Here is a 21,540-nt window from a genome sequence, read left to right on the forward strand (position 1 = left end):
CAAAAAACCCTCAAGAAAAACATCCCCGAAAAAATACAAAATCAATAAAAATCTGGAATTTAAAAAAAAAAAAAAAAAAAAAAAAGTATTTGATGGCAAGAACGTATTTTTATAAATTTTTCAAGAATTATCGCATTTTTCACAAATTGCTCCCGTCATTTCGCTGGCTTGCTTACATTCGAAGCAGAAATTATTTTGTTGGACATTTTGTATTAAAAAAAAAGTTTTTATTGATTGAATTTGCAAAAAATACAAATAAAAACACTCCGTGTGTCAAAATCCAGTGAAAGAGGATAGAATAAAACAGTTATTCCACTCAATCTGGTCGTACACGGCTTAAGCCTAGGTCACAACCGGACGCACGATTTTTTGGCTGTGCGATTTTTGGCGTTTCCCAAATCGCTGCGTTTTTTTTGTTCATGGAGAAAGACGCAAGTTGGCTGCAAGTTTCTCTTGCAACCTGAAAAAAACGTAAGCGCCCGTAGAGTTTGTTTGACATGACAAAGAACCTCTGCAGCCGGTCTACGGCTCGAAAATCAGCACGTCACACGTGCGCCCTCCGTGCGTTTCTTGCACGTAGACCGGCCGTAGGAGCACGTACGGCCGGTTGTGACCGAGGCTTTATAAACAACTCGGTGCTACGCGCCTCATCGGCTGTCAGCTCGTGTCCGACTCGATTTTGTGGAATAACTTAAATATCTTCTGTTCCCAGGTGATTATGGACACCAATCACATTACATCACATCCAGAGAGAAATGTTATGCGATGCTATATTAATTTTAATTCCAAGCAAAACGTCTCAACCATAAATCTCACACGCCAATGCGCGTTCCGAGAAAACGTGAAATAATCACAGAGGACAGCAGGTTAAAACCGATTTTAGGTTTTTATTAGCGTGTTCTAAAACAGATATTGATAAGTTAACGACAACAGCTGGATCGAAACAACATAAATGGCACACGTCTCTCTCACTTTACACTTATTGCATCAGGCTTCTCTTTTTTTTTTTCGCTCATGTGTAGTAATAAGTAGAACCCGTGCAGAGAACCCCAGCAGGAACGTCCACATCCCATCCTCATGTCACATGACCAGGAAAGGAAAGGACGCAGCATGAACCACAGCAGCAAGCGGCGATGTCATCGTCGATATGATTTCAGGAAGCTGGGAAAACGGGCTGACCGTGATTGGAACCGATTCAGCGCCGGTTCTGGGTCACTGTATGCACTGTATGAGTTCACTTTGGGCACAGAGTCAATGAGTGTGTTGGAGTCATGGCGATGCAGTCAGGTTAAATGGCGTGTGTGTGATTCTATATATCTAAGGTGATGAGGTGCTTCACAGGAAGCCTTCTTTCCGAAACTGCTCCTGAAGGATGCTCTTGTACTCGTCAAAGCCGCCGTCGATGCGCTGGACTCGGCCCGTCTCGCACACCCACAGCTCCTTACACACCAGCCGGATGAGGCGCTCGTCGTGTGAGACCAACACGACACCACCCTGAGAGAGAACGTCACATGATCCAAATTAATCACTGCATTCGTTGCAGTAAAACACTTCACTTTGCTCTGTTATTAACCTCGCTTGCTTGGTCTTTACGGGAAAATATCGGACCTCGGTCTTGACAGTACGGACCGAGCAGCTCGGTCCGTACTGTCAAGACCGAGGTCCGATATTTTCCCGTAAAAACCAAGCAAGCGAGGTTAATGACAGTTTATTATATGGCTTTTTTTTTTTTTATTTCCAAGATTAAAACAGACACAGTCATTATAACGAGGCATGACGCTACTTTCAGTTACATCAGTGCTGCTCGTGAGTGGAATTAGCCTGGGCCCGCCCATCCTAAGCGTGACGCAACATGAGGGCCTGTTGCGAGCTTAGTCTGGCCAGGCAAGCTATCTACAGCTCTTCCAAGCTCCCGAAAAATCGGGAACCGATCAACTTTGAGCATCTCCAACGGCCCTGGGTAGAGGCGTGTTCAAGGCAGTGACGTAGTAGAACTGCGACCGGAAGCCATAGATTGTTTACAGAATCTATGCCGGAAGCGCTTCATTCACTAGAAACATTACGAACATGGAGCAAGTTCTCATTGAAAATGGAGCAAAGAGCAGCCCTGGAGGTATTTATTGAAAGGAAGGCCGTTTTCGCCTTGCTCCCGACCGGCTTTGGTAAGAGTTTAATCTACCAGTTAGCCCCGTCGCGTCACATACGTCAGAGGAAAGAGTGATGTGATTGGTTTAAGCTTCGTCACAGCCTTTTCTGGCTTCGACCAGTAGCAAACTGAGGCATTTCAGGGAGGCGGGTCAACCACGGGCTCTGGGAAACGGTTGGGCTTAATATCTTGGCCAGACCAAATGCTCGGAGAGCTTTGAAGTCGCGTTAGCCAGACTAGAGTGGAATTCCATTCCAATTGACATTAGAAATCAATCAAATTATCTCATCTCATCTCATTATCTCTAGCCGCTTTATCCTGTTCTACAGGGTCGCAGGCAAGCTGGAGCCTATCCCAGCTGACTACGGGCGAAAGGCGGGATACACCCTGGACAAGTCGCCAGGTCATCACAGGGCTGACACATAGACACAGACAACCATTCACACTCACATTCACACCTACGGTCAATTTAGAGTCACCAGTTAACCTAACCTGCATGTCTTTGGACTGTGGGGGAAACCGGAGCACCCGGAGGAAACCCACGCGGACACGGGGAGAACATGCAAACTCCGCACAGAAAGGCCCTCGCCGGCCACGGGGCTCGAACCCAGGACCTTCTTGCTGTGAGGCGACAGCGCTAACCACTACACCACCGTGCCACCGTGGTCAAGGCTGTCAACATTAAATTTTAGTGCTTAATTTTTCTCCATGTTTGCTGCCCTGCCTATCGGTGTTTTTCTGATGCCATCCGTCATGTTGTCTTGTCAGTTTGTCTAGTATTACTGTTATTTTTTTTATTTTTTTTTTTATATATGTGTTTGGTGTCTATGTCCTGCTTGTTTATAGCTTGTTAGTTTCTTATTGTGTCTTGTATTATAAATGTTGTTGATGTTTGTTGTTGTTGCTTAATGTTGTTCTTGGTTTTGTTTGTAGTAATTGTTTGGTGTTGAGTTTATGTTGGCTTGTGTGTAAATGTATTTTAGTTTTTTTTTTTTAATTCAGATTTAGTTTTTTTTATTTGGAAATGTGTTATTTGATTATGTTTTAATTTTTTGTTCTTTTAGGGTGACTATTTTAACATCAGTCCAGGGACAGCAGATGCAAAATAGCCTTCTGGCTAATTCTGGCATATTTACATTTGTTTAAATGTTTTATTAAAGTGCCATTCCACCATTGGATGTATTCTTTGGCATAAAATACAATATATTTTATGACAACATGACTAGACAGAGAAGTCTTTTAGCTTCAAAATGATATATCAAACATAATTTTTTGACAACAAGTATATTAATTTTGCGACCAAAGTCACCTTCCCTTTTAATTTCCGCGCGGTAGTGAAACGTGATGTCATCGGCAGGTTCCCCTTCTTGTGTACCACGTCACGTGTGACGTGGCACAGATTATCAGCAATGGCGGATAGAACGCGATTTCCACTTGTCGATTGCTGTGTCGATATTCACCATCGACCGTCTCCTTTGGGCATCGCTTGCTATTTTCCTTCGCTTCTTTTCCGAAGCTGACAGTCGCGTTCTATCCGCCATTGCTGATAATCTGTGCCACGTCACACGTGACGTGGTACACAAGAAGGGGAACCTGCCAATGACATCACGTTTCACTACCACGTGGAAATGAAAAGGGTAGGTGACTTTGGTCGCAAAATTAATATACTTGTTGTCAAACAATTATGTTTGATATATCATTCTGAAGCTAAAAGATTTCTCTGTCTAGTCATGTTGTCATAAAATATATTGTATTTTATGCCAAAAAAATACATCCAATGGTGGAATGGCACTTTAATGTGCATTGTCCCTGATAACTAAACCTTTAAATAAAAATAAATAAAATCAGATTTGTAACGTAGTTGAGTCACGCATGCGGAATAAAACAGCTAGCGGTTTCAAAACTGAATTTCTGTTCGCGGTTAGAGGTTTCTGAACACTCTTCATTATTCATCTCTTAAATAACTCAGTGACTTATTTGTCTTTCGGCCGTTTTTGATTTCCAATTTTGTTTTTTTGCAGCACTGAAAGTCGGTGCCGAGGGAGGAAGGAAAGAATAATGAGTTAAATTTATATAACGCCTTTCACAAACCCAAGGACGCTTTACACAGGAGTTATCAAAAAAAAAAAGCCACACGAGGAAGAATAGTGTGAGGTAAAGAGGAAAGTTTTCAAGTTAGCTTTGAAGGAAGAGAGAGTGGAACAGTCACGAAGCGATTGTGGTAACGAGTTCCAAAGTTTAGGAGCAGCAACACTGAATGATCTGCCACCCATAGATGCCAGTTTAAAACGAGGACCAGTCAGAAGATCTGAGGGAGCGGGAGGGACAGTACAAATTAATTAGCTCACAGAGATAGGAAGGAGCAAGACCATGAAGCAAGATTTTGTATTTAATCTGAGAAATAACTGGCAACCAATGCAGATGTGAGCAGTGCGCTTGGTGAGTGTGAGGATTCTTGCTGCTGAGTTTTGGATGGACTGCAGGCGATTGAGCAATGTGGCAGGGAGACCATAAAAGAGAGAACTGCAATAGTCAAGGCGAGAAAAAATAAACGCATTGACCAACATTTTGGCATCAGTTTCCAAAAGAAAAGGGCGGAGATGTGCAATATTGCGGAGGTGAAAGAAAGCATTCTTAGTAATTAGTTTAAAATGGGGTTCAAACGTAAGGGTGGAGTCAAAGAGAACTCCAGGGTTTTTTATAACGTGGGAAGGACTAATAGACACAACATCAACATCAATAGTGAAACTGGAGAAGTTCTGAACCTGTCTTTTGGTACCTACTAATAGAACCTCTGTTTTGCCAGCATTAAGTTTAAGGCAGTTCTTATGCAGCCATTGCTTAAGGTCAGTGATGCAAGTCCTTAGCAGCTGGACAGAAGCTATGGAAGGGGTGATAGTGATGTAGATTTGCATGTCATTAGCATAACAATGAAAGTTAAGGCCATGGTTACGAATAATTTGGCCTATAGGAGAAACATATAATATAAAAAGAAGGGGACCAAGGACAGAACCCTGAGGCACACCTTGAGTAACAGTCACAGTGGATGATTTATGAACACCAATAGAGATGAACTGTTGCCTGTTTGCTAGATATGACTGAAACCAGGCTAAAGCTAAACCAGTAATACCAAAAGAAGATTGGATGGATGGATGGATGGATGGAAGGAAGGAGCAAGGAAAGAAGGAAGAAAAGAAGAAAGAAGGGGAAGGAAGATAGGAGGGGGAAGGAAAGAAGGTGAAGGAAAGGGAAAAAGAAGGACAGAAAGAAGGAAGAAAAGGGGAAGGAAAGAAGAAAGGAACAAAGAAAGGAAGGAAAGGGAAAGAAAGAATGGGAAGGAAGATAGGAAGGAAAGAAGAAAGGAAGGGGAAGGACGGGGAAAAAGAAGAAAGGAAGGAGAAGGAAAGGGAAAAAGGACAAAGAAGGAAGAAAAGGGGAAGGAAAGAAGAAAGGAAGGAAAGGGAAAGAGAATGGGAAGGAAGATAGGAAGGAAAGAAAAGAAGAAAGGAAGGGGAAGGAAAGAAAGAAGGAAAGAACAAAGGAAGGGGAAGGAAAGAAGAAAGGAAGATAGGAAGGAGAAGGAAAAAGAAGGAAGAAAAGGGAAGGAAAGAAGAAAGGAAAGAAGAACAGAAGGGGAAGGAAAGTCCGTAATCACCCATGGGCATTATGGGAAAATTCTGCCCACCAAGGAACCAATCAGAGCACACGATTTTACCAGCAGTAGCTCGTGCCATATGACAACGGATATTAATAATCAGCTGTGAGTTACAGTCGTTCAGCTTCACACGACTCTGTGGTTAATTATTTTCCTACAGCTGTAAAGGTTTTATTCCTTACATCTACAGTTTAGAAAAATGCACGGCTGTAAACAAATCAGAGCTTAAATTTATATTGTAGAGCCAGCACTAAAACACACAAAAAGAAAAAGAGTGATAGCTGAAAACAAACTCCTCAAATATCATGATATTTAAGTTATTCCACGAAATCGAGTCGTAGACGAGCTGATGGAGCCACATTCACTGGATTTTGAGAAACGGAGCATTTTTATTTTTTAGCAAATATTCGATAAATAAAAACTTCATACAGAACGTCCGACAAAATCATTTCCGCTTAGAATGGAAACAAACCGGCGAAATGACAGGAGCAATTTGTGAAAAACGTTATAATAATTCTTGGGGGAAAAAAAAAAAAGTTCTTACAATCAAATACTTTCATTCCATATTTCGGCATTTTGTTTTCGAGTAGAGTTTTCATTTCATCCTTGGTTGCTTCAGCAACACGCGCCGCCATTTTGTTTTTCTCTACTCACAGTATATGAGCTGATATCCTTGTAGAAGAGTAGCCAATCAATCAGAGCCCACGATTGCTCATATCCAGTGAATGTGGATAGAATTAAAAAAAAAAAATTTGAGTATTGATCTATCCATCACGTTTATAGCATTTGCTTCAGGACCATAGTGGAGAATTTCACAACGGTTCTCTGGACTGAAACGGTCTAGACAGAATTAGATTGGATTTAAAATCGCGGCACCAGTAATCTGTAAACACTTAAGTCAGTAGAAAATATGGTCTCACCTTGAACGTGTTTAATGACTTGGCAAGGGCTTCAATAGTTTCCATGTCCAGGTGATTGGTCGGCTCATCGAGCACGTAGAAATTGGGACTGAAAAGCAGAGAGAGCAGGTTTCGGTTCAGGATGAAGTAAATGAGACAAATATCCTCCACTGAAAAAATAAATCTTGTTTATCTGATAATTAACAGCGCCGTCGTTTTATTTGTACGACGCAGAAAACTCAACCGACACCATAAACGACTGGATTACCAAGGCATGGTCATCTGAGCAAAAGCGACACGGCTCTTCTGTCCTCCTGAAAGACTCGCCACGGGCCGCGTCGCCAACTCGCCACTGATCCCGTACCGCCCCAGCTGACGCCTGTATTCCTCCTCGGTCCGACCTGAACACATTAGTAAGAGATATGCAACGATATACAGTGTGACAATAATTCATGATAGAGTTCATTATCTGGCTGCACACAGCCAGGTTCCCCCTCCTCGCTGCAATCGTGTTGTTTAGAGAGCAGACAGAGCAATAACATAAAACAGTGGGAATACTTGTGACTTCACTGTAGGCGGAAGTATCACAGCTCGAATACAACACTGATATGACATACGAGCTCCATCTGGGACATGCATCTCTGTGTGTCACTCGTGGGGAAATCGATGAGGGAGTGGTTTTGATAAATTTGGAAACTCACACGTTGGCTTGACGATATGAAGTTTATCTTTTTGTGTTGAAAAACTTGCATTTTTCATATGAAAAAACACAGCGCGGATCTGAGCGACCTATTTCCTGATATTTCACTCCGATGTCGTCACTCCGAGCGTTTTCCTGCTGACTTGTCAAAATGGTAAACCAGTTCAAAATTATTTTGATTAACTTGTGTATTTTTGCTCACCGTGTCCATATAATATAAACGAACGTTACGTGGTGGTGCGACGATATGACGTTTATCTTCTCGTGTTGACTCGTTCACACGTCACCACTCGAAGATAAACTTCATATCTTCGCACCACTGTACAAGATCCTCTAATACCCTGTCCACACTAGGGATTTTGTACCGATACGATACTACTTTCGTACCGCAACACCTGTCCACACTAACAACTCTACCGGTACTGTAGCGGTATAACTGTATAGGTACGAAACCCACAAATGTATGGGTTTCGTACCGGTACAGTATCAGTACTGTAGCGCTTCGCTGTAGTGTGGACAGATGAAGCGGCTCTGTATCGATACAAATATAATGCGCATGCGCAAAGTCACACACCTCAATCGATGTCTTTGCTGAATAAAATAGTGAACGGAGATTCGTTTGTTTCTTTCTCAACCGCCTCGCGCGTTTTATACGATTCGACTGAATAAATGACCACCAGAAATACAGACTGTACATTGACAACAAAAAGCGCACACACGTCGTTTCATCCGCCATATTCTCGGAAGGAAGTTACTAGGTAACCACGGAAACATTTCGCGCACGCGCATTTCAACTACCGTGAAAGAAAACCGCAAACATTTCTCGCTAGTGTGGACAGATTCCACTTTCGTACCGGTATAAGCGTGAACACAGCATGTGTTTTACTCCAACCATTACAAATGTGAATAGGAAGTAAAATGTTGCATTTTCTTTTTTTAAATAAATCATTTTCTTCATTTAATTTTTTTTTCAGAAATTTCGTGGGAAAATCGAATCGTGAATTGGACGAATTGTTAAATGCCTAATTATTAATGAGGAAAATCTGATTTCAAGGAAAACCCCTAACCTGAAATGTGCCGATATTGAAATATTTGTGATGTGTTTAGCGACTGTGGTGCGAGTTTGTTTGTCGGTGCTGTATTTTCATCAGTCCTGTGAGAAGGTAGCGATTGTGTTTCGCTCTGATGTCACAGGAAGACGACGCTGGTGTGTTTACCGTGACGTCTTTTCCAGTATCATCCAATGTTGAACTAGTGGAGACTGTATACACTGGACTCAAAGTCCCAGAACGCAACGGAGGCAGAGACTCGGCTCGGCTAGTTAGCGATTTACGAGATGATGGCCTGTTTAATCAGAGTGTGTGCGCAAAACAACGAGGCAAGAGAGCTGGACAGACTAAAGCGCCGCTGCATCACTACTGAACGGCATTGTGGGTAACGGAGGAAACCAGCAACCGGAGTAAAACGCCACTGAACGGTCAATATAAAGATGAATACGCAGGTTATGCAGGGCAAGTCTGTTCTTTTATGCCCGTTTAGAGCACATCATCAACACTTTGGTTGTCATACTGTACCAGGAAACTTGTTGAGAAGCAGCTCCACTGAACAAACGTTGAGATCCAGCTGGTCTACATGGTGCTGACTGAAATAACCAATCTTCAGGTTTCTGTTGGAAAACGAACAAAAACATCTACAGTCCTGTTTCTTTTTCTTCAAAGCGGCACTTTTAGAAAACTTGCTCACATGATTAAACAAAAGCAGCTCCTTATTAACGTCGAGTTTTACGTACGCTCGATTTGCAAGTGGCGTCAAAGCAAAATAGGAACCCGGATGTCGGCCATGCTGGTGGAGATACAAACGCGGGGTCAAGCTACATTCCATACAAAACTGTCACGTGTGTACAACTCTCTTTCTTTTAGCTACGGTTGTGGTTACAACAGTATGCGTTCCGATTTTTTAGAATTCCGTTTGTGATTCGGAAAGAGGCCGAGGAAACTCTGAGGCTTAGTACGAAGAAGAGACGAGGGGGATCAGGACACTTCGTTTGTCACGGTTTTCAAGTTCTGCTGCAGGAAGCCAACCCAACGTCTTTACGCTGACCTCAGCAGCCCATGGCATACATCAACCCACCGGACGTTTGGTCCAGGTGAGCTAAAAATTAAAATCCCTCACATTTCTGAGTTTCAAAAAGGCACGTATACAGTGCTGAGCGTAAATGAGTGCACCCCCATTGAAGAGTAACATTTTAAACAATCTCTCAATGAACACAAACAATTTCCAAAAAAGTTTAATATAACATCTGTTTAACTTATAACGTGAAAGTAAGGTTAATAATATAAACTTAGATTACACATTTTTCAGTTTTACTCAAATTAGGGTGGTGCAAAAATGAGTACACCCCACAACAAAAACTACTACATCTAGTACTTTGTATGGCCTCCATGATTTTTAATGACAGCACCAAGTCTTCTAGGCATGGAATGAACAAGTTGGCGACATTTTGCAGCATCAATCTTTTTCCATTCTTCAACAATGACCTCTTTTAGTGACTGGATGCTGGATGGAGAGCGATGCTCAACTTGTCTCTTCAGAATTCCCCATAGGTGTTCGATTGGGTTCAAATCAGGAGACATACTCGGCCACTGAATCACTTTCACCCTGTTCTTCTTCAGAAATCCAACAGTGGCCTTAGATGTGTGTTTAGTCATGTTGGAAAAGTGCACGATGACCAAGGACACGGAGTGATGGTAGCAGCTTCTCTTTCAGTATAGAGCAATACATCTGTGAATTCATGATGCCATCAATGAAATGCAGCTCCCCGACACCAGCAGCACTCATGCAGCCCCACATAAGGACACTGCCACCACCATGTTTCACTGTAGGCACCATGCAGTTTTCTTTGTATTCCTCACCTTTGCGACGCCATACAGTTTTGAAGCCATCAGTTCCAAAAACATTTATCTTGGTCTCATCACTCCAGAGTATAGAGTCCCAGTAGTCTTCATCTTTGTCAGCATGGACCCTGGCACACTCTAGGTGGGCTTTTTTGTGCCTGGGCTTTAAGAGAGGCTTCTTTTGTGGACGGAATCCATGCATGCCATTCCTCTGCAGTGTAGAGTAGAGTAGAGTGGGGGAAAAAGCCCCCCTTAAGGAAAATTCAGTTTTTCTCCAAGTTGAAATGAACCATGTGTTTAGTTTTAATCATAGTTTTTGACAACAGTGACATGAACAATAATGCCACCTAAAGTTTGCCTAAAGTTAATACTTAATTTTTTTTTTTTAAACAAAAACAAACATTGTGCCAAGGGGGCCTTTTACCCCCCCAGTGGGGTAAAAGGCCCCCTGAGGTGGGGCAATAGGCCCCCTCACTCAAAAAAAAGCTGTTTGGATAGCAAAAGTGTTTACTTAAGCCTATAATGTGAAAGAAACAAGAAAATATCCCTGAATTAATGAATAGATGCATTATTTTATTATATTTCGCATTTTAATTTCAATATAATTTTATGTGGATTGAACATGAATTAAGGGGGCGTTTTACCCCACAGACTACACTTTTACAAAAAAGGGTCTTACTTTCAAAATGTGATTCAACTTTTTATACCTAATGTATTTTTTTTAACGTACTGACTTGTCTACTCATATCACATACACAGCTGTGATATCTGACGAAATAGCAGCTATCTAAATACAGTTTTACTGATATCTGAAAATCATATATCACTTACCATGAAATTTGATTTCTCTCCGCTGCGTTGCTGATATGCGATCCACAGTGGATATTTGTATATCCCTGTTCTCAAGCCAGTCCAAAGCAACAATAGAAATGTAACTTTGCGCCATCTGGTGGTTATTTGGGGTAAAACAGGCCGGGGGCGTATTACCCCACTCTACTCTACGCCGTATTGTGTCACGGGAAATAGTCACCCCAGTTTGGCTTTCTACTTCTTTAGATAACTGCAGTGAACTTGCATGCAGATTTTCTTCAACCCTTCTCATCAGAAGACGCTCCTGTCGAGGTGTTAACTTCCGTGGACGACCTGGACGTCTCTGTGAGATGGTTGCAGTTCCATCTTTCTGAAATTCTTGGACCAGTTTTGCGACAGTATTCTGACTGATAAGTAATGCTTCGCTGATCTTCTTGTAGCCTTCACCTTTGTGGTGGAAAGAATTTATTTTCTTTCTCAGGTCTTGTGTCATTTCTCTTCCACGTGGTGCCGTTGCTGACAGCATGAAATGGGAAGGGGTTTTCTTTAAGTAACACCCTTTTATAGGTCAACTGTCTGCTGGACACCTGTGTAATGACTAATTAGACTCACCGGTGATTGAATTCTTGTTAAATTAGACGTTTGTAGTCAACAATTTAGCTTTGCTCCAGAGACTTTCAGTGGGGTGTACTCATTTTTGCACCACCCTAATTTGACTAAAACTGAAAAATGTGTAATCCAAGTTATATTATTAATCTTACTTTCACGTTATAAGTTAAACAGATGTTATATTAAACTGTCTTGTCAACATTTTGGAAATTGTGTTCATTGAGATATTGTTTAAAACAGGGCTTTTCAAAGTGTGGGGCGCGCCTCCCCTAGGGGGCACCAGAGTTCTTCAGGGGGGGCGCAACATGAGGAAAAATAAACCAGAATAAGTTACTATTGCGGACATTTAGTGAACTTCAGCTAGCCTTTGCCAGAGACAAAATGGATCGATTTTTAGTACCTAAAGCTACAGTGAGTGAGGAGACAGAGTCTGGGCCAAGCAAAAAAAAGAAGTATGACCACGATTATTTAAAGTTTGGATTTTCATGGACTGGATCTGAAGATGCTCCACTGCCACAGTGTGTTGTCTGCCAAGAGGTGCTAGCTAACGATGCTATGAGATGTTTAAAATGTGTAAAACAAGATTTTTTTTAAAAAGCAGATGTTTAAAATGTGTAAAAAAAAGAGGTTTTAAAAAGCACAGATGTTTAAAATGTGTAAAAAAATGATGTTTTTTAAAAAGCAGATGTTTAAAATGTGTAAAAAATAGGTTTTAAAAAAGCACAGATGTTTAAAATGTGTACAAAAGAGGTTTTAAAAAGCACAGGTGTTTAAAATGTGTAAAAAAATGATGTTTTTTAAAAAGCAGATGTTTAAAATGTGTAAAAAATAGGTTTTAAAAAAGCACAGATGTTTAAAATGTGCAAAACAAGATGTTTTTTTTAATAAAGCAGATGTTTAAAATGTGCAGAAAGAGGTTTTAAAAAAGCAGATGTTTAAAATGTGTAAAAAAAGGTTTTAAAAAGCATAGATGTTTAAAATGTGTAAAAAAGAGGTTTTAAAAGAGCACAGATGTTTAAAATGTGCAAAACAAGATGTTTTTTTTAAAAAGCAGATGTTTAAAATGTGTAAAAAGGGGTTTTAAAAAGCACAGATGTTTAAAATGTGTAAAAAGGGGTTTTAAAAAGCACAGATGTTTAAAATGTGTAAAACAATGTTTTAAAAAAAGCAAAAATGTTTAAAATGTGCAAAAATAGGTTTTAAAAAAGCACAGATGTTTAAAATGTGTAAAACAAGATGTTTTAAAAAAAGCAGATGTTTAAAATGTGTACAAAAGAGGTTTTCAAAAGCACAGATGTTTTAAAAGTGTAAAAGAAAAAAAATATGTACAACAACCATTTTTTTAAAATACGAATGGAACATTAAGTATAGCAACAACAAAAATTGTAAGGGGGGCGCTGTTGTTTATTTGCTCTCTGAGGGGGGGGCTGACTCTCCCACACTTTGAAAACCCCTGGTTTAAAATGTTACTTTTTATTTACGCTGAGCACTGTACATTACTTAAATCAACACATATACCAACTTTCAAGACCGTACCACTCAGAGATTTCAAGTTCTGCTCCGGAAACAAAACCTACCCCGAAGACTAACCTGAGAGACCGAGTCTGAAATTGTTTCCGCGGAAACATGAAAAATTAAAATGAATATTTCTTCGTATGAAAAGGCACATCTACATCACCTTGTTACCTCGTTCCATCAAGGCGGACGCTCATGACGTAGCACATTTTGATCACGTGGTTGCAAGTCATCTATAAACAAAAGTCTGATCGTTTCATTTTAAACTAACTGCTCATGAAATCCCGGGTGGAGAACGGTGCCTCACCTGTGGGCGTGCCTGGTGCCGCTGACGGGTGTGAGCTCGCCCATGAGCAGCTTCAGTAATGTGGACTTACCGGCTCCGTTCTCACCGACCTGAAAAACGGCAATCAAAAGAAACACCGGATCGCTCTTAGTGTTAGGCTGTGTCTTTAGAAAAGTAGTTCGACTGATACACAGGTCACGTACGATACAGATCCGGGAGTCGAGATCGGCGGAGACGCAGAGACCTCTGAAGAGCCGCTGCTGGGGCGTGTAGTAAAACTCCACCTCGTCCAACTGCAGGATGGGAGGAGACAGCTTTTCAAAATTATCCGGAAACCTGCAAAACAGAGCACTGCGTCTTTACACGAGGACATGGAGGGCACCGTTCCTGAAGGAGTGACGGAGAACTTTAAAAAGTGTGCAGACGAGGATTCACCAGGACACAAATAGAGATACACCCACTCATTCTTATTTAAAAGGAAGAGAACGGGAAGTAAAAAAAAAAAAAATGCACTTGCTTGCCGTAGAAAACCAGAAGCTATGGGATGAAAGATTTTTCTAGACCTCCAGTTCATCCGAAAAATACAATTTAATGTCTGCTGATTTTTTTTTTTTTTGGACAGACATCCAGGATAAAGCGGCTAGAGATGAGAATCGTTAAAAATGACATCCAGTGGTGCTTGAAAGTTTGCGAACCCTTTAGAATTTTCTATATTTCTGCATAAACATCATCAGATTTTCACACAAGTCCTAAAAGTAGATAAAGAGAACCCAGTTAAACAAATGAGACAAAAATATTATACTTGGTCATTTATTTATTGAGGAAAATGATCCAAAATTACATATCTGTGAGTGGCAAAAGTATGTGAACCTCTAGGATTAGCAGTTAGTTTGAAGGTGAAATTAGAGTCAGGTGTTTTCAATCAATGGGATGACAATCAGGTGTGAGTGGGCACCCTGTTTTATTTAAAGAACAGGGATCTATCAAAGTCTGATCTTCACAACACATGTTTGTGGAAGTGTATCATGGCACGAACAAAGGAGATTTCTGAGGACCTCAGAAAAAGCGTTGTTGATGCTCATCAGGCTGGAAAAGGTTACAAAAGCATCTCTAAAGAGTTTGGACTCCACCAATCCACAGTCAGACAGATTATGTACAAATGGAGGAAATTCAAGACCATTGTTACCCTCCCCAGGAGTGATCGACCAACAAAGATCACTCCAAGAGCAAGGCGTGTAATAGTCAGTGAGGTCACAAAGGACCCCAGGGTAACTTCTAAGCAACTGAAGGCCTCTCTCACATTGGCTAATGTTAATGTTCATGAGTCCACCATCAGAACACTGAACAACAATGGTGTGCATGGCAGGGTTGCAAGGAGAAAGTCACTGCTCTCCAAAAAGAACATTGCTGCTCGTCTGCAGTTTGCTAAAGATCACGTGGAAGGCTATTGGAAAAATGTTTTGTGGACGGATGAGACCAAAATAGAACGTTCTGGTTTAAATGAGAAGCGTTATGTTTGGAGAAAGGAAAACACTGCATTCCAGCATAAGAACCTTATCCCATCTGTGAAACATGGTGGTGGTATCATCATAGTTTGGGCCTGTTTTGCTGCATCTGGGCCAGGACGGCTTGCCATCATTGATGGAACAATGAATTCTGAATTATACCAGTGAATTCTAAAGGAAAATGTCAGGACATCTGTCCATGAACTGAATCTCAAGAGAAGGTGGGTCATGCAGCAAGACAACGACCCTAAGCACACAAGTCATTCTACCAAAGAATGGTTAAAGAAGAATAAAGTTAATGTTTTGGAATGGCCAAGTCAAAGTCCTGACCTTAATCCAATCAAAATGTTGTGGAAGGACCTGAAGCGAGCAGTTCATGTGAGGAAACCCACCAACATCCCAGAGTTGAAGCTGTTCTGTACGGAGGAATGGGCTAAAATTCCTCCAAGCCGGTGTGCAGGACCGATCAACAGTTACCGCAAACATTTAGTTGCAGTTATTGCTGCACAAGGGGGGTCACACCAGATACTGAAAGCAAAGGTTCACATACTTTTGCCACTCACAGATATGTAATATTGGATCATTTTCCTCAATAAATAAATGACCAAGTATAATATTTTTGTCTTATTTGTTTAACTGGGTTCTCTTTATCTACTTTTAGGACTTGTGTGAAAATCTGATGTTTTAGGTCATATTTATGCAGAAATATAGAAAATTCTAAAAGGATTCACAAACTTTCAAGGGCCACTGTATTTGGTCAAGAAGCATACTAATCAAATAGTTGCAGAAAACAAACAAACAAACAAAAAAAAAAAAAAAAAAAAAAAAAAAAAACCCGGTGCCTGGCCAAAAAAAGTCCCACACCAATATTTCATTGGACTGTGTTTAGCTTTGATTACAGCATGCATTCGCTGGAGCACTGTTTCACCAACCTTATACATAAATCAACATTTATTTCGGTCCAGAGTTGCATCAATTTTTCCACTGAGATCTTATAGGAGAGTCGAACCACTGCGTAAAGTCTTCTCCAGCATCCCAAAGGTTCTCAGTGGGGTTAAAGTGCATATCACAGGTAAATTCAGGAGCAAGATCAATGTAATTCTCCTATTTTATATTAAACTTTGGTCAAACATCTGTCACATTTTGTGCAATTTCTTTACCTTGTGCAATACCAGAAAAATTCAGTTGAAATCGAGCCATTTAAGGCGAATTGGTCCGCCTCTGAAAAAACTTGGCATTTGGATTTCCCGGCAAACATTGATTTTCGTGACGTCGCGTGCGGGACGCCTCCCTCTGAATCCTACGTCAGCGCTGGTTTGTTTATGAGGAAACGACCTGGTGGTTTTCTGCAAATTTCTTCAACGTTATCGCGTAATTATTAAAATGGTTAACAGATGTATCGTAGGAGGGTGCAGGGCTTTCAACAAGCGCCGGCTGCCGGCCATACAGCCGACTACACAATTAAGTCCAGCCGGCTACTTTAATGACTTATTTTTGTAGCCCACAGGCTCTAAATATTAATTTTCGATTTTAATAAATGTTTATCTAACGGACTGACAATAATGTCAAACTGAACCGCATTCATTCAAGTTGTGATTCGCGCTGTTTGTACCGATAATAACCACAAATTCCCCACCGACTTCGTTGATCAGGGGAGAGTAACTCATCCGCGGCCCCGACATGCGGTGTGCGCGCGCGCACTCGGCGGAGGCAGTAGTGTGTCGGAGGGAACAGAAGCAGAGATGACGCTTATTTTGTCTCCGGTAAACCAGTCTTCTCTCGTTCAATTACGTGCTGGCATCAAAAGACACCGTTGGTTGTAAATGAAGCCAAACTGAGTGGTTGGAGTGTATTTTCATACACAAATGGAGAAATGTTCGCTGAGTGTGTAATTGTGTCGCCCCACTGCAGACCGTTGTCGTTGTTAATTCATAGCATGCTCAGCTGCGTGAATGTGTCATGCACCGAAAATAAGAGATTTACAAGCCAGGAACGCCTCATGATGCAATACGCAAGAAAAGAAAAGATTTACTGCCATTTTACTTTGTATTTGAGTAAAGTGAATAAATAAATGGTCTGTGGAAAATGCATTTAATCCTGGGAACTGCGTGCACAGGAGTTTATTTTGTGTTTTACCCCCCCCGGCTGGCTACTTATTTGTCATGGCTGGCTAGTATGAGCCTTAGTGGAAAGCCCTGAGGGTGTAGCGACACCAATCTTGATGGGATTAGTACTCATCGTTTCCCACATTGCACTCAGGTAGCAATTCCATATTTCAAAGCAAAATCGCTAACTGCTAAACTTGGTCTACACAGGCTGCGCACTGAAACCGTGCAAAGCTCGCGCAGCCTGCTGGCGCTTCCGCAGGTGACGCCATGAATCTGGCTCCAGACTCCCTTGGGATTTTTCCAGACTCGTTTTATTTTATTTTATTTTTTTCTGCTGTAGACAGATGGTCTTGTGCAAAATTACCCTTCGGGATGAGTGCGTAAAGGGACATACTTCCATATAAAAAAAACCCCCCGAATTTGGTCCAGGATATGTACTTTAAGGTCAGGACTCTGTGTGAGGAGGACTCCTCATGCTTCCTGAACCACACTTTCACAATCCGAGCCATCAAGGAAGAAAAACCCCTATTGATGACGAGAACCTGGTCATTCAGGTGACTTCATTTTATTGCCGTTACATTTCTGAGTCTCGATCTGACCAACTGAATCAACCCCAGATCATAACGCTGCCTCCAGAGGCTTGTACAGTGGACACTATGTACGTATGATGGGTTTATTGCTTCATGTTCTTCCCTTCTTACCCTGACACGCCCATCACTCAGGAATAGGGTCAATCTGGACTCCGACCACATGACTTTTTTCCATTGCTCCAAAGTCCGATCTTTATACTCCTGAGCAAACGGAAGCCTTTTCAGTCTCACGAGCAAGTGGTTCTCCAATAGCCACACAGCTGTTTAGTCCCAATCCTGTGAGTTCTCGTCACACCGAGTGTGGAAATGATCTTAATTTCACTATTAAACACAGCCGTGAGTTCTAATGTCAATTTCTTTTAAAGCACAATTGGACTTCACCAAGCATTTAAGTGATCTCTGATCCTGGCCAGTCACAATCTTTTTCCAACCACATTTTTTCCATGAAGTTGATGGTTCACCATGATCCTTCCAGGTTTTAAGAATGCGTTGGACAGTTCTTAACCCAATTCCAGTCATTTCAGCTCCAATCTCCTTCGTTGTCTTTGCTTGATACAGGCCAATAATAGGACTCTTTTCCAACACAGGAACAGCTTTTCCACGAGTACATGGGATACGTCTTCTGACGTGTTTAAGAAATGAGAAGCTACTCACTGCATCAGTTCAGGTTAAAGGACCCATGGCATGGTGGTTTGTTGATGCTTTAAACGGGCTCGTGGAGGTTTCCGGATGTTATATCCGCAGCCTTTCTCGAAATGAACCCTCGGCACATAGATATAGCCTCCTGGGAGAAAGCCCCATTTCAGCGCTTTTCCCAGTGCGTCGTTTTGCTAATGAGAAGCAGGAGGCGGGGAAGGATAGAGGGTGGGGGCGGGTCTTATCATTAATATTCATGACATGTAAACGTGTTACCTCTGATTGGCTAACAGCACTGTGACGCTACCTCCAGTGGGTCAGAACAAGCGGATGTGGGTGTCTTACTATGGCGAGAGAGAAGGAACAAACCGCGAAGGGAAAAATACCGCGCGCTGACGTCATTAAGGTGCGACGCGAGGAAATAAAATAAATTCAACAAATGTTTGGGTTTTTACTGAACAAACAAATAAAATGAACGAGTGACAAAAAAAAAAGTGGGTGTCTTTGTAAAAACTGTTTTGATTGGCTATTATAACAGAGCATGCTGCATGCTTTTTGGTTTTGTAGCGCAGAGTACCTGGCTAACTGCAGGAAGCGGTTAGCTGCACAGCTAATGTAGCCATTGCAAGGCTAACGTGGCACCGATTTTAAAACACGGCAAAACGACCAGTTATACACTTACTTGTTCGCTGTTTGTGGCTGATGCGGCAGGGATGCTTGGTACGGACCCAGGCTTCAGTGACAGTTGATGTGCAAAACCTGCCCTGTACTGTCCCAAGTTGTGGAAACATTCCTCAGGAAAATGCTTCCGACAAACATACACCGTCTTAGGTAGACTCGACGGCGTATTATTGGAGTAAATAAAATTAAGCCATTGTGTCTTCAGGGGCTCTCCCGTCGGCAGTAAAAACAGACTCTTTTCTGTGTTGTCACATCCATGTACAGCACAATTTCCATGTTTCGCTCGCCATGTTGTGTCCTCTATGGTCTCCTCACTACAACTGGGTGGGGCAATCCATACAGTGGGTGGGAATCCAGATGGGGGGCGTGGGGATCATCTCCCTTGCTGACGTAGTAAAGGGAAGAGCTTATCAACGCACCGTTTTGACACGCCATTCTCAAATGTTGGGCATAGTTTGGTTTACACATTATGAAATTTCTAGCCACTGGGGTGACTTAAGAAGGTCAGAGGAACTCATTTTAACGTTAAAAAACCTCAGAAAGTGAAAATTTCGTGCCATGGGACCTTTAAAAGAATTGTTGCAGCTGAAACACATGAATTACTGCAGTAATTATCCAATCAAAGGCTCTTGAGTATTTGTTTATTTAAATCCAAAAGGTGACCTTTTTTTGGCCAGGTAACGTGTAACTAAAGAAACCAATTAAAGAAAGAAACCAGAGCGTTTCAGCGATGCAGCAGCTCACATGGCCGTACCATCTCACATGGCCGTACCATGACAAACCAGACTCGTTTATAATTAGCCAAGTTTCTCTTCATTAGAATGACTTGATCCCATGTTTGATTAAAGTATGACAACAGAAGAAAGGAGGCTAAAAGTAGAAAGAAAGCTAAAAGTAAAACAGAAGAAAGAAAGAAAGAAAAAGAAAGAAAGAAAGAAAGAAAGAAAAAGGAGGCCAAGTAAGACAACTGAAGAAAGAAAGAAAGAAAGAAAGAAAGAAAGAAAGAAAGAAAGAAAGAAAGAAAGAAAGAAAGAAAGAAAGAAAGAAAGAAAGAAAGAAAGAAAGAAAGAAAGAAAGAGGAGGCCAAGAAATAAAGAAAAAGAAAGAAAGAAAGAAAGAAAGAAAGAAAGAAAGAAAGAAAGAAAGAAAGAAAGAAAGAAAGAAAGAAAGAAAGAAAAAGGAGGCCAAGTAAGACAACTGAAGAAAGAAAGAAAGAAAGAAAGAAAGAAAGAAAGAAAGAAAGAAAGAAAGAAAGAGGAGGCCAAGAAATAAAGAAAAAGAAAGAAAGAAAGAAAGAAAGAAAGAAAGAAAGAAAGAAAGAAAGAAAAAGGAGGCCAAGTAAGACAACTGAAGAAAGAAAGAAAGAAAGAAAGAAAGAAAGAAAGAAAGAAAGAAAGAAAGAAAGAAAAAGGAGGCCAAGTAAGAAAGAAAGAAAGAAAGAAAGAAAAAGGAGGCCAAGAAAGAAAGAAAGAAAGAAAGAAAGAAAAAGGAGGCCAAGAAAGAAAGAAAGAAAAAGGAGGCCAAGAAAGAAAGAAAGAAAGAAAGAAAGAAAGAAAGAAAGAAAGAAAGAAAGAAAAAGGAGGCCAAGTAAGACAACTGAAGAAAGAAAGAAAGAAAGAAAGAAAGAAAGAAAGAAAGAAAGAAAGAAAGAAAGAAAAAGGAGGCCAAGAAAGAAAGAAAGAAAAAGGAGGCCAAGAAAGAAAGAAAGAAAGAAAGAAAGAAAAAGGAGGCCAAGTAAGACAACTGAAGAAAGAAAGAAAGAAAGAAAGAAAGAAAGAAAAAAGAAAGAAAGAAAGAAGAAAGAAAGAAAAAGGAGGCCAAGAAAGAAAGAAAGAAAGAAAGAAAGAAAGAAAGAAAAAGGAGGCCAAGAAAGAAAGAAAGAAAGAAGAAAGAAAGAAAAAGGAGGCCAAGAAAGAAAGAAAGAAAGAAAGAAAGAAAGAAAAAGGAGGCCAAGAAAGAAAGAAAGAAAGAAAAAGAAAGAAAGAAAGAAAGAAAGAGGCCAAGTAAGACAACTGAAGAAAGAAAGAAAGAAAGAAAGAAAGAAAGAGGAGGCCAAGTAAGACAACTGAAGAAAGAAAGAAAGAAAGAAAGAAAGAAAGAAAGAAAGAAAGAAAAAGAAGGGAGGCTAAAAGTATGACAACAGGAGAGAGAGAAAGAACATACTTCAAGAACAATATAAAGTCAAATAATCCCCCCCCCCCCCCCAAAAAAAAGGTCGCCTTTCAATAAGCTTCATTTGCGTGTTCCACTGGACAGTTTGCTCTTCACCTCAAATGAGCCGAGGATGCGGCGTTTAGCTGAAAACCAGCCCAACCCCACGCCGCGAGGAGCGCACGCTGAATACCCACAGTGTACTCACACACACCTCCTTCCTGCAGAACTCACCGTAACACCACTTCAGACTCCTTTTCTATGGGTTTGAGCTCGGGGCTGTGGAAAGGGAGAAACGGGGTCACTGAAGCAGGGTGAACTGGAGCGGGACAGTACAGACAGCGAGGATGCCGAG

The 21,540-nt window shown here is 41.2% G+C and overlaps 1 protein-coding gene across 1 annotated transcript in view; it reads right to left on the reverse strand.

Annotated features, from left to right (window-relative positions):
* Positions 1–867: 867 nt before the first annotated feature.
* The window catches only part of abcf3 (ATP-binding cassette, sub-family F (GCN20), member 3), a 64,075-nt gene continuing 43,402 nt past the window's right edge, over positions 868–21,540 (reverse strand). The window contains exons 15-21 of the mRNA XM_060913380.1: positions 21,420–21,464; positions 13,718–13,850; positions 13,536–13,624; positions 8,975–9,066; positions 6,969–7,101; positions 6,722–6,809; positions 868–1,494 (exon numbers count right to left, since the gene is read on the reverse strand). Coding sequence (XP_060769363.1) covers positions 1,336–1,494; positions 6,722–6,809; positions 6,969–7,101; positions 8,975–9,066; positions 13,536–13,624; positions 13,718–13,850; positions 21,420–21,464 — 739 coding nt within the window. The 3' untranslated portion in view covers positions 868–1,335. The remainder of the gene's footprint in view (positions 1,495–6,721; positions 6,810–6,968; positions 7,102–8,974; positions 9,067–13,535; positions 13,625–13,717; positions 13,851–21,419; positions 21,465–21,540) is intronic.

This window comes from Neoarius graeffei, chromosome 1, assembly GCF_027579695.1.
Source record: "Neoarius graeffei isolate fNeoGra1 chromosome 1, fNeoGra1.pri, whole genome shotgun sequence".
Lineage (NCBI taxonomy): Eukaryota > Metazoa > Chordata > Actinopteri > Siluriformes > Ariidae > Neoarius > Neoarius graeffei.